Here is a 13,620-nt window from a genome sequence, read left to right on the forward strand (position 1 = left end):
TAAATAAATAAATAAATAAATAAATAAATAAATATCCCTAGACCATTACCCTTAGTGAGTTCTTTGAGGTATATTGTGCTCAATGGTTGTCTATAGACTTATATTTGGAGAACGTAGATATTTCAGCAATAAATATTTGGTTTGGGACAAATATTTGGCCAGCTGGGTGACTTTGGACAATTCTCTCTCATGCCCAACCCCCCACATGGTTGTTGTTGCAGAGAAAATAGGAGGAAGAAAGTGTGTTGGATATCCCAAAGTGCTTTTTTCAGGAGGCAATTCAACTTTCTTGTTTTTTCTTCTTTTCACCTTTGGGGTAACCATGACCTGGATGATTGGGAATCTCCATTGACATGTGTTGGATATGTTCACTGCCTTGAATTATTTGTAAAAATAATAAAAGTAAGATATAAACCAACAATCAAAAACATAATTCATTTACCTGTTATGTTATTGAAAAGTTAATGGTGTAATATGGAAGCAAAATAATAGCTCTAACCCAGGAGGTTCCATTTGGCAGAAGTGACTATTGACAATTAAGCTAAATGACTTAATTGTTAATGACACAGCTTTCCCCAAAATATTGAGAAATAATTCAAAATTCTGGAAAAGGTTATAAGATCTTTCACATATGCAGTTGAGCAAAAAGTGAAAGGCAGGATCTTGTCCCTTTGAGTTGTGCTGGTGATTTCCATTGATTGGAATTTCCTCGACCATCAGAACAGTCTTTGCTACATTATCCTTGTTGATGTCAACCCATTGGATGAGAAAATTGATATCATTATGAGTGTTAGCCGAATGTCTTCCTAGATTTTGCTGTTGGTGGAAAAGAATTACTCAACATATGCAATAGTGGGACTGTGGAGAGGCACAAGAAAGTCTCCTCTAGAGAAAATGCTGACGGTATTGATCATACTGTGGTTACTGGTTGACCTGAAGTGTCAGACAGATGCCATAACGTGCCCCAGAAGTGATCCCTCTCCTATCCATCATGAATGGTATAAGCCAGGAAACCGCCTCATTGGTGGGATTACAGCTCAGGTTGTATATGTGTTTGAGGAACTATCCTTTGAGGAGCATCCTTCACAGAAGTCAATTATGCCTCCTCTGTAAGTAATTGTCTTTTCCTTTTCCGTTTTCTCCATATGTTGTTGGAGACTGCAAAAATCTGTCTGTCTGTCTGTCTGTCTGTCTGTCTGTCTGTCTGTCTGTCTGTCTGTCTGTCTGTCTATGTATCTATGTATCTATTTATCTATGTATCTATGTATCTAAGTATCTATGTATCTATGTATCTATCTATCTATCTATCAATCGATCTATCGATCGATCTATCGATCGATCTATCATCTATATATCTATTATTTATATGTCTGTCTGTCTGTCTGTCTGTCTGTCTGTCTGTCTGTCTGTCTGTCTATCTCTATCATTTATCATCTATCATCTATCATCTATCTATCTATCATCTATCTTCCATCCACTCCTGGCTGTTTTTATAATTTAAGCATATAAATATTGTAAGGTTTCACACCCAGTATTTTACCAGCTGTATTTGTAATAAGAAGTTCAATGTTGCAGTCAGATCTTCAAAGTTCCTGATTTCTTTAAGACTCCCCCCAATTTTATTATCACACATGCTACTGTGGATCAATTTGACTGATTCATAGAATATTATATAGTAATACAATAGTTCACAAGGGTCTCTGTTGATGACTACATTCCAGAGTATTAGATAACTTATGTGGGGGGTTAGGAAATGATAGTGACAGGCTGTTTGCTAAATTAGCTGTTGCATAAAATTATGGAAAACCTTCCATGAAATTCATGTTGACCTTTACAGCAAGTATAAAGCACTGCCTTTTGGCTAGTGGTTCATCACATTTTCCCCATGGAATCACCAGTCCCTTCCTTATACTCAAATCTCACTATGACCATTGTCCACATCAAAACTTGCCAATTACACACTCTAAACAAATCACCTTTGTAATTTCCAAGAACCTGTAGATGTCACCCTGCATCTTGGAAAATCTATGCAAGTTTACAGAGAATTACTTTCTATACATCTCTTCTCATTTAATGTTGAATGTAATGAGCTGTTCTGAGATTTCCAGTGTGAACAAAGGAGATACAATCCCAACCCTTAAAAAAGATACCACATTGGTGAACACAAAAGATAAAGCATCATTCATAGAGGTTAGTTGGTATCTTTTTAAAAGTAGTACACCACTGCCCTAATCTAGGATAAATGTTGACTTCCCTATCTAGTCTTCAAATATGAGATTTTTTTTGATGGAAATCTATTATAGTATCAAATCCTGGAATCAATATATTTTTCTAAATTCCCATTGGGACAGTTTAGATCTGAAGAGTTCTCCTTAAATAGAAGAAACTCTAATCAGCAGGGCCAACCTAAGGTACTGTATGGGTTTGTATATTTTATTTATATATTAAAGACATTTATATGTCCCTTCCAACTCTATTCTGATTGATCGAGATTTAACAGGAATAAATAATGCACTGTGAGAATGAACTCGAAGTATTTCCTTGGGCTTCAACTGGACCTTGCATTGATAATAAAAATAATCACCATCTGCCTGCTTTCTAGCTCTGCAATGAAATTGCACAGCATATTTTCTCACAAGCTAGTCCAGTTGTAGACCTTTGTCTCACGATGCACCACATGTTTCTCATTGGTTTTTATACAGTATTGACTGTCTATCACAATTCACAAATTTTGTATTTTTACTATTGCTTCACTGAATATATTCTTCTTGCCTCAATCAACCTGTATTTCACTTATCTCCAATTATGTTATCAGAGCCATTTTAAAGTTGTATCAGCATTCCCTGAGTTTGGCATTTGGTGTGAAACAGATCAACTCAAATCCAACATTCTTGTCTAACGTTACTCTGGGATTTTTCATCTGTGACAACTATTTTGATGCCCGGCTGACTTACCGTTCCACTTTGGAACTGCTCTTCCGATCTGATCACTTGGTTGTCAACTACAGATGTGATATCAAGAAGAATCTCCTTGTGGCCATTATTGGTGGATTTGGTGCTGATATTTCATTCTTCATGTCAGATATCATAAGTCTTTATAAAATCCCACAGGTAAGTTGTATGTATTGACATGTATAAAAACTTATCCATAGGGCAAAATTGTAGGGAATTGGAAATAATCATTTATCAAGCAGGGGTTCGATTCTACTTGAATGATGCATAAAAACTCTTGATGAAAATTGAGCATTAGAATTGAGCCATATTTGATGCATCACATTGCAGAAGGTGAGAATTTACAGTCCTGATCTTGGTGTAAATTCTTCCTGAACCATGGAAGCTAATATGTACTATGTCCCTCACCCTCTCTCAGTCAAATCTATGGGTTTGCCTAGAGCACTATGTCGTGTTGACTGAACCTAACAAAAAATAAATAAGGTAATGGTCAAAGCTTTATTTAAAATTGAAAATGGAATCCATGCAAGAAAAGAGTTTGGAAAAATGCATGTATTTGCATGTCATTAAGAAAATATATTTTTCAGGTTAGTTGAGGTGTACCAACCATAAGAACCAAGTGTACATTGTATTTTAGCTTGCCTATGGCTCTTTTGCTCCAAAGAAGCATGGGACAAAGATGGATGTTTCCTTCTACTGCATGGCTCCCAATGAAAGCCTTCAGATTGTGGCAATAATCTTTTTGCTAAAGCACTTTGGATGGACATGGATTGGCCTTTTAATTCTGGATGATGAGAGTGGAGATAATTTCCTCCAAGCCTTGGATCCACTTCTTTCAGAGAACAGGATCTGCTCTGCCTTTGTGGAGAGAATGCCCAACCAAGTCTTTTTTCATATGTTTCAAAATAAAATTGTGGATAGGATAAATATTTATTTGGAGGACATCAGAATCAACACATTCATCTTCTATGGGGAAAGCACTACAGCAATGCTTTTGTTTATGTTCCTTAAATATACATATTCTTTGAAAATATTGGGAAAAATGTGGATTCTCACAGCTCAAATGGATTTAACATTAACAAGCCTTCATCGACCCTCAGATCTACAATTGTTCAATGGAGCAATTTCTTTTGCTATCCACTCCAATGAACTGCCAGGGTTCAATGAATTCCTTTGGGCCATCAAACCATTCCAGACCCAACGAGATACTTTGTTCAAAGAGTTCTGGGAGCAAGGCTTTGATTGCTCATATATGGGGAATAATAAACCAATGGAAAGTGATGAAGCATGTACTGGGAATGAAGAGCTAAAAAACCTTCCTGGGCATTTATTTGAAATGACTGGCCATAGCTACAGTATCTACAATGCAGTCTATGCTGTGGCACATGCTGTTCATGGCATGAACTTACTTAGGTCTAAATACAAAAGAGTAACAGAAAGTAGAAGGGATGAACTTCAAAATCAAGATACTTGGAAGGTAATAACTTGTGAATCAAAGATTTTCATTGTCAGCATGAAAGTAGAATAATAGATTGAACTAGACTAGACTAGACTAGGCTAGGCTAGGCTAGGCTGGGCTGGGCTGGGCTGGGCTGGGCTGGGCTGGGCTAGACTGGACTAGAATATTCTTTATTGGCTAAGTGTGATTGGACACAAAAGGAATTTGTCTCTGGTGCATGAGCTCTCAGTGTACAAACAAACATCAAAGTAATATAATCATAAGATATCAATAGGAGACGGTAGTAGACTTCCGGTTTTGCACCCGCAGTGCATGACCACGTGAGAGCGGACCACTGCTCCCCACGGCTAGTGTCTTCTGTTTGGGGGAACCCTAGATGGTCTGAAGTTGCCCCGGAGCGGTGTCCGTTAAGGAAGGGCGCCCCGTTGATTACAAAGTGACGGCAATCACTTCGTTTGATCTGAGGAAAGCCCTCCAAACCCGACAGGAGAAAGGGTAGTGTGAGATCAGTGTCTAATCCAAGCTGCTTGCAGCCGAAGTCCCAGAGCATGAACCTAAACATCGGTGAATAGTGTGCTTGGAATTGGTAAGAGTATGGATCTTCTTTCTTGTATCTACTATCTAAATCCTTGAAAAGATCCCCAAAGCAAGAAAACCTCCAGAAGTGAAGGGAGGGGACTATATCCCCATTCCCTTACAGATGGAAGCAGCGAATTAATATTAAAGGAGGGAAGAAATATATTAAAATTTGATTTAAAATACTTCAGTCTGGACAAATTTATGAACTAAAAAACTGTCAAGATTATACTCTAAATTTTTTTTTGATGGAATTATAAAAAATATATAACAAAAATAACTTTTTGATTGAAAGAAAAACTGAAAAAAGAAATAACTGCTGACATCTAGTGGAGACTCAGAGAATAGAACACTAACAATAAGGACTCAGAAATTGACAGAGTGCCTAGAAACAAAGAAAAAGTTGTTCCTTTGAATTGCAAATAACCTTGAGGACAGCTGGGAACAAAGGAAGAGCCAACTATAAGATTAAAAAGTATTTAAAAGGAAAAAAACAACACCTGGACTGTTTTTAAATCTAAGAACTGTTTATGGAAAAGAAAAAAACTTGGCTTTTGGGCTAATCTTTTAGAGGAGAATCTGTAGGATCAGGGGTTGGGGACCTCTGTACTAAGGGGCATTTTGAACCTTGAAAGCAATGTGTCCAGTCCTAGTCACTAAAAAATGAGACGGATCCTGAGGCACTGGAAAAAGTTGAAAAATGAGTGACAAGGTTATAAGAGCTGTGTAGCTTAAATATTATGAAGTTAAATGAACTGATTTCATTTAGCCTAAAGAAGAGAAAGCTAAGGGCAACTTGATAACAGCAGTTGAAGGGCTGTTACCTAGAAGAAAGTGTAGGTTTATTCTCCATAACATCTGAGGGAACCCCACAAACTTATCCATTGGAGTAATTTCTATGTCCATAAAGTTCCCATTTTTTCCTCTGCTTTGCAACTTAAGGAAACTACAATTTCCACTACCAAAAAATAGCTCTCGTAGGTAAGGTGATATGACAAAATAAACAACAAAAATGCTTGATTCCAAATCTCATTATAAAGTCTTCCATGGATTGGGTTTTGATATCATTTAGCTCCAGAAGTCATGCTCAGCCTTGGTGTGTTTTATTGTGCTTTTAAATCTAAGTTTGTGGACTGTAGGTATCCAGTACAAACCATTATGATATCAATATGGTAAAATGTGCCTATATTTGTTTCTCTTGTGGAAACTTATAATGGTGAATTTTGCAAGCTGAGATGGTTCAGTGATAGTTTTGGTTAAAACTGACTGATAGAAAAGTCATGCCATTTTCATTTCTCTAGATATGAATTTCAGGAATATAAATTTCTTGATGTTATCCATTGGTTTGTTTCCTCTTATTTGTTTCCTGATCTTTTAATTTAGCTTCACTGGTTTCTTCAAGGCCTTTCATTTAATAATTCACTTGGAGAATCTGTGTCCATCAACCACCATGGAGAAGTGCTTTCTGGATTTGATATTACAAATGTGGTCATATTTCCAAACAACTCCTACCATAAAGTGAAAATTGGAAAGATGGATCCCAAAGCAATTGAAGGAGAACAATTTATGATTCAGGAACATTTAATTGTGTGGCATAAAGATTTTAAGCAGGTATGGATTTTGAAGTATTTTATAATTTTGGGTGAAAAATTTGAAGATCAAAGATCAGTTGTATTAAAGAATCTGTTTCAGGACTTCTGGTTTGCGCTCGTAGTGCATAACTGCGCAAAGCAGACCTCTGCTCCCCACGGCTAATTTCACCTTGCCAGGGGGACCCTAGATGAGTCCAAAGTTGCCCCATAGAGATGACCGTGAAGGAGGGGCACCGTTGATCACAAAGAGATTGCAATCGCTTTGTTTGATCTGGGGAAAGCCACCCGAACCTGACAGGAGATAGGCTAGCCGCAAGCCAGCATCTCTAGCCCAAGCTACTATAGCCGAAGTCAAGAGCACTACCAAGAACAACGGTGAACAGTGTGCTTGGAACTGGTGATAATATTTGATCTTTTCTCCCTTATTTTACAACTAGTCCCTGGGAAAGATCCCCAAAGCAAACAACCTCTGAAAGTGAGGGGAGGGGACTACATTCCCATTCCCCCATAGACGGAAGCGGTGAATTAACCTTTAAGGAGGAAGGAATCTTATTGAAATTAAATTTAAAAAATACAATCTGATCAAACTTAGAAACTAAAAGAAACTACTAAGATTATATTCTAAAGGATTTTGATTGAATTACATAAAAAAAGAAAAATAATAAGAACTTTTTGTCTGAAAGAGCTGGAAAATAAATATTTGCTGACATCTAGTGGACAATGAGAATATAGCACATTAAAGACAATGCCCAGAAACAAAAAAAAAAATTGTTCCCATGAACTCTAATAACCTTTAAGAAGATAGTTGCTAAGGAACAGATAAGAGATTGCATACTGGGCCGGCTATAAGATTGGAAAGTGTTTGAAGGAAAAGAAATATTTTGATTGTGGTTTAAATTTATGAACTGTTTAAAAACTTTGATCTATGATAAATTATTGAGAAGGGAAGTTACAGGAAGGATTTAAGTTGGCTAAATATATTGTATTGACAATTGATTCCTGAAAGAAAGAATTGTTATAAAACATTGATTTTACTGAAACCTTGACAACTGAAAATTACAGTGGATTACATAAATTATATATAAAAACAAGAACTATACAAAATTGGACTGTATGGATTTTGAATTTTGGTTAGCTTGACAAGGCTAATTACAGGGACTATGGCATTTATGACAGACTACTCAAAGGGGGAGACAACAAGGATATGAAATACTCATCAAAAAATGATAGAAAACCACACTTAATATCTACTCCTGAAAGATTTAGCCTGAAAGATCAAAGACCTTTCGAAACACTTCAAGACAAGACAAATACTTTCCAAGACAAAATTTATGCAATGCTATGACAGATACAAACTACAATAGACCTAAACCATGAGGAGATTAAACATAACTTTGATATTATAAGTGAATATACTTCTAACTTAAATCTACAATTAAAAAAAACATCCAAAGAATGATGGTAAAGAATGAACAAACAATCCAGACAACAGAATGTGAACTAGAAAAAATGACTTAACTGGTGAAGTTACAAATGAAGGGAATTATAACTTAATACAAACAAGAAAAAACTTACAAGACTTGGATACAACAATAAATATGGAAAAGATACCTTATGCATTAGAATGTCAAAATAAACCTGAGAAGAAAGAAGACTTAACAAAATGGACACTGTTAGGAGAATCATTGTTTGGGATACAAAAAGCATACATCCTATCTACTATGTATCCTCTACTTCTAATAATAACTACAAAAATACAAGAACTGGACAAGTTGAAAATATTAATTTGGAAAACAATTTGGCAAATGAAAAAGATTAGAGACGGGCTGAAGAGACTGGATTCACCCTACCAGATGGAATATTATATGAGTAAACACTTGTTTGAATATGCCTACATAAGCAAATAACTTTGGCCATAAAGGGACTTTAGAATAAGTGGGATAAGAGATATAAGTAATATAGTAGTTTTTGATAAGATACAAAATGTAAAAATATTAGGATGTTGTAAGTGAAGGAAAAGTTTGAATTTTAAAGACAAATTAAGTTTGAAAAGATTTAGGATTAAGGAATGATTGAAATATTGAGGGGAAATTAGGCTTAATAAGAACTCTGAAAAAAGGATATATAGTGATTTAACTAATTTTTACAAATAGAAGTGAAATATAAATTAACTAGAAAGATGTTATGGATAGATGTTATGATAGATAAGTAGTATAGTATCTCTATAATATATGAAATTGAAAATACTGGGATGATATATTTAAATGGAAAATTTGGATATTTAGATGTTAAATACTGGGGAAAATATGATTGATAAGAATTGTTTGAATATTATGGAGAAATTGAGCTTAAACAAGATTTATGAAAATAAGATATATGGTGAATCAATAAGATGATTCTTATGAAAATAACATAAGCTGATAAGAAAAAATGCTATATATGGACCCTATGTTTTTACTTAATCATTTAAATATGAAAAATATCAAATATTAGAAATTATATTTGTTTAATGTTGTAGAAGGAGAATACTATTGGGTGAAGAGAAGATCGAGGAAATATATTATCAATTGATATACTAATTATGGAAATATAAAAATTAATTATTATTGATTGTTTATATTATTAATTGTATATGCTTTTCTAAAAAAAATATGAACCAAGACAACACACTGTACACCAGGCACTAAGGTTGTTATTGTAAAAAACCAATAACACTTTTACAAAAAAAAAAAAAAGAATCTGTTTCATATTTTTATATCAGTTAAAATTAAGTACTCAAAATATGGGAGCTATCTCCTGATGTGGGAGAATTATAATTGGCAAATAATTTACATATTATTTAAATAATTTGGGGGCTTGAGATGGTTTTTTTTGCTGAGCTTCTTACTTAGATTTAGTATATTATTATAATAATAATAATAATAATAATAATAATAATAATAATAATAATAATAATAATAATAATAATAATAAAAAAAGTTGGAAGGGACCTTGGAGGTCATCGAGTCCAACCCCCTGCTCAGGCAGGAACTGACTCCTAAAGTTATGATTGGGCATCCAAAATTCCATCAACTAGATAAATAGGAAGCAAATTCTGAACTTTAGAATTTTAAAATTTCCTGGAGCAGGAACTCAGAGGTAAAATTTAGGCTGTGATTTTTATTTGTGTTCTACTTGTACAAAGCTAAATATTAAATCTCAGAGTGGGTATTTTTTAATTCCAGAGTGGTGAAGGGAAGGGAAAGGTTAGATGAAACCAACTGAATTATTTAGAAAGTGTCAGAGAGATTTCCAGGTGCTGCACTGTATTTCATGATCCTCTGACTTCTGCTACTTTATATATGCAGGTAGATTAGAAGATACCAATATTACTCAAATCCTTAGTCCTATATTCCATCCTGGTTTATCAACAGGTCCTGCCCCGTTCAATATGTAATGATCCCTGTCCTGTTGGCTATCAGAAGAAAAAGAAAGAAGGTGAGAAATTTTGCTGCTATGATTGTGATCCATGTTCTGATGGGAAGATGTCAAACATTTCAGGTAAATTAGTCTCTATTTTACTCTACTCTACTCTACTCTACTCTACTCTACTCTACTCTACTCTACTCTACTCTACTCTACTCTACTCTACTCTACTCTATAGCATATTACATTTTTCACTGCAAAGTACACCAAATGGTAAATTACTTTTATTTACATATGAAGCTGATTTGCTTGCTTCATTTATTCTAAATCTTCATACTAGAAGATTTCAATTGGCTGGATACATAAAATTCAGTAATACCACTGAGAAAAGCTTTAATTCTTAACATGAGGAAAATAGATAGAGGTCCTGGATCAAACTGTGCCCATACAACTCTCTCTTCTCTAGGATTCCAGCATTCTGTCTGGTTTAGAGGATCTGAGGGAATTAAAACAGGAGAAGAAAGATCTAGAATGTTGCACTGAACAAAAAACGAACTTGATCAAACAAGGGTAGAGTTGCAATGAAGGTTTACCTTATGATGTTAGGGCTGTGAAGTGCCAGTACATATCCACATTTACTGCATCAGCAGATTGCCTCCCCCTAACCTCAGTCCTTGTTTCAGAACATACAAGTCCAACTGGTAAGGAGAGCATGAAGAAAATATTGCAGGAGTGTGCAGAGGAAATTGTGTCGCATTTGCCAGATGCAATTGCTGAGATTTATTCCTGATTGGACATTGGCCTTGATGCAAGTCCAGAGAAAATTCCTGGGGAGAAGTCTTGCATGATTATTTAGGAATGGTTTGAGCCTGTTGGAGCTGAGGAACTGGAGAGGGTTCTTGGGATTGTGAGCTTAATCACCTGTTTTCTATTTTTTTTATAAGTTTTATTGATTTTTTAATACAGTTCAACAGTGCTTATTCAACAAATGTGTCTTGCTGCTGTTGTCACATGTAAAATCAAACATATATTTTGTCAAGGTTTTCTGGCATTATACCTAATAAAAAAGTTCAGGTTTAAAATCTAAATGGTTACCCAGCATCTTTTCTAGCCATGTATGCATTTTTGTCCAATATTTCTTTGTTTTAACAGATGTCCACCATACATGATAATAAGTACCTGGTTTATGATTACATTTCCAACATTTATCTGACATATTTTTAAATATTTTTGCTAATCTTGCTGATGTCATCTATAAAACATTTTGTATAAGTTTTCTTTATAAGAGGTTGACATTGTCAATTTATAATTTTTTTCCCCACAGGCTTTGCTATTTCTCTAAATCTGTATTATATCCAAAATTCTTTGCCCATGTTATCATTGTTTCTTTTACTTGTTCATCTTCCATTTTCAAATTCAATAGAAAGTTATACATTTTCTTAATTAGTTTTTCATCAGAGATTAATAATATCTGATCAAACATAATCTGCTCTTTATAGAATCCATACAATTTAATATCTTTATCATATTACCTATTTTCTAGATCCATGTCCAACTTGGGTTGTAAAAGTGGCCCAAAGACAGATAGGTAGGGAGGGAAGGGAGATGGAGATTGAGACAGAGAGAAAGAGAGAGGGCGGGAAGGGAGATTGAAGCCCAGAGGGAAAAAAAGTAAAGTTTGACCATATGATTGAAGTCCAATAACATGTTTTGCATGCATGTAATAGATATGATACCATTTAAAAATGTGCAGGATTTCAGCAGCAATATTAAAAATTGACAGGGCTTCAAGCAAACATTTATGCCTATCATTTGGCATTTTGAAATATCTCTTATATGCATTCATGCCTAAGATTTGGAGAAAGAAAGACTGAAGAAAGTTTATGGAATATTGCCTTTGTGATGCTAAGTGTGATTACCACTAACACAGAACATTCCTATCTCAAATAGTTTACCTTTATTCTCATCTAATGATTGAATCCAGTCCTTTTCAAAGTTAGCTATTTTAAGAGGGGAGGACCTCAAATATGAGAGGTCCAAAGCTAAAATTCTGAGATTTCTAGTGTAGACTTCTTGTGGTTAGGTTTGAAAACTACTGATCTAATCTAATATTATACTTAGTGCTGTATCAATCATTATGATTAGATTCCATGCTTCTTAGCCTCTATCTTATTTGCAGACATGATTGCCTGTTCTGAATGTCGAGAAGATCAATATCCAAGTAAGGACAAAGTTCGATGCATTGCCAAAATCATAACTTTTCTAACTTTTGAAGAACCTTTAGGAATCAGTTTAGTGGTGGTTGCTGCTTTATTCTTAATCATTACCACGTTCATACTTGCAATATTCATTAAGTATAAAGACACTCCTATGGTTAAAGCTAACAACAAGGACCTCACATACACTCTCCTCATTTCCCTTCTGCTTTGCTTCCTCTGCTCTTTTCTCTTCCTTGGAAAACCTCTCAAACTGATTTGCTTCCTTCAACAATCTGTGTTTGGCATTATCTTCTCGGTGGCCATTTCTTCTGTATTGGCCAAAACCATCATGGTCATTGCAGCATTCATGGCCACCAAACCAGGGTCTGGCATGAGAAAATGGTTGGGGAAAAGGTTGTCCATCTTAATTGTTTTTTCTGGCTCCTTCATTCAAGCAAGCATTTGTCTGGCATGGATGATCACCTCTCCCCCCTTTCCAGAGCTTAATATGCAATCAGTGGCTGAAGAGATCATAGTAGAATGTAATGAAGGATCTGTTGTGATGTTTTATCTTGTCTTGAGCTATATGGGATTTCTGTCGCTGGTCAGCTTCATGGTGGCTTTTCTAGCTAGGAACCTGCCAGACACATTCAATGAAGCCAAGTTCATCACTTTTAGCATGCTGGTGTTTTGTAGTGTTTGGTTAACTTTTGTTCCCACCTATTTGAGCACCAAAGGAAAGTATATGGTAGCTGTGGAAATCTTCTCCATCTTAGCTTCTAGTGCTGGGTTATTGGGATGTATTTTCTTCCCCAAATGCTACATTATTTTGTTGAAGCCTGAACTCAACAGTAAACATCAACTTGTAAAGAAAAAGCATTTCTGACTATTAAATGGTGGCTGCATATATTTATGCTGTGAAATGGAATTAACAATCCTTTTCTGAGAATAAAAAAAGGCTTATTAGTTCTGGCAATTTTATCAATATTTTATATGCATAATATTATAACAGTGTTTGTCAAATTATTATAGCAGTAGCAAGAGTAATATCATTTAGACTTATATACCACTTCACAGTGCTTTTAAGCCCTCTCTAAGTAGTTTACAGAGTCAGCATATTGTCCCTAACATTCTGGATTTTCATTTTACCGACTTCAGAAGAATAGAAGGCTGAGTCAACCTTGAGCCAGTCAGGATCGAACTGCTGGCAGTGGGCAGTGTAATGTTGTAATACTGCATTCTAACCATTGTGCTACCATGGCTCGTCTTTATGAACAAAAATGGAAAATAAAATCTTTCACTGTATAATGCTTTTAATCAAGTATTTTCTTTTAGTTCTGATTATTTCCATGACCAATTTAAAGAAAAAAATTAGATCTTCTTCAAAAGAGATGTGTAACCAGGGCTTTTTTTGTCATAGAACGCCCAGAACGGAGTTC

The 13,620-nt window shown here is 35.0% G+C and overlaps 2 protein-coding genes across 2 annotated transcripts in view; both read left to right on the forward strand.

The window, feature by feature from the left end:
* LOC114922843 (vomeronasal type-2 receptor 26-like) overlaps positions 1 to 3,547 on the forward strand; it is a 19,907-nt gene extending 16,360 nt beyond the window's left edge. The window contains exons 7-10 of the mRNA XM_029284902.1: positions 811 to 1,109; positions 2,109 to 2,190; positions 2,871 to 3,110; positions 3,539 to 3,547. Of these exons, the coding sequence (XP_029140735.1) occupies positions 811 to 1,109; positions 2,109 to 2,190; positions 2,871 to 3,110; positions 3,539 to 3,547 (630 nt within the window). The remainder of the gene's footprint in view (positions 1 to 810; positions 1,110 to 2,108; positions 2,191 to 2,870; positions 3,111 to 3,538) is intronic.
* Positions 3,548 to 3,651: 104 nt separating this feature from the next.
* On the forward strand, positions 3,652 to 13,067 carry LOC107291228 (vomeronasal type-2 receptor 26-like). The gene is made up of 4 exons (XM_015820198.2): positions 3,652 to 4,428; positions 6,370 to 6,597; positions 9,992 to 10,118; positions 12,163 to 13,067. The coding sequence occupies exons 1-4, from the start codon at positions 3,652 to 3,654 to the stop codon at positions 13,065 to 13,067; spliced, it is 2,037 nt and encodes a 678-aa protein (XP_015675684.2).
* The last annotated feature ends 553 nt before the right edge of the window (positions 13,068 to 13,620 follow it).

Source organism: Protobothrops mucrosquamatus, unplaced genomic scaffold, assembly GCF_001527695.2.
Source record: "Protobothrops mucrosquamatus isolate PMUCROS unplaced genomic scaffold, P.Mucros_1.0 scaffold1085, whole genome shotgun sequence".
Lineage (NCBI taxonomy): Eukaryota > Metazoa > Chordata > Lepidosauria > Squamata > Viperidae > Protobothrops > Protobothrops mucrosquamatus.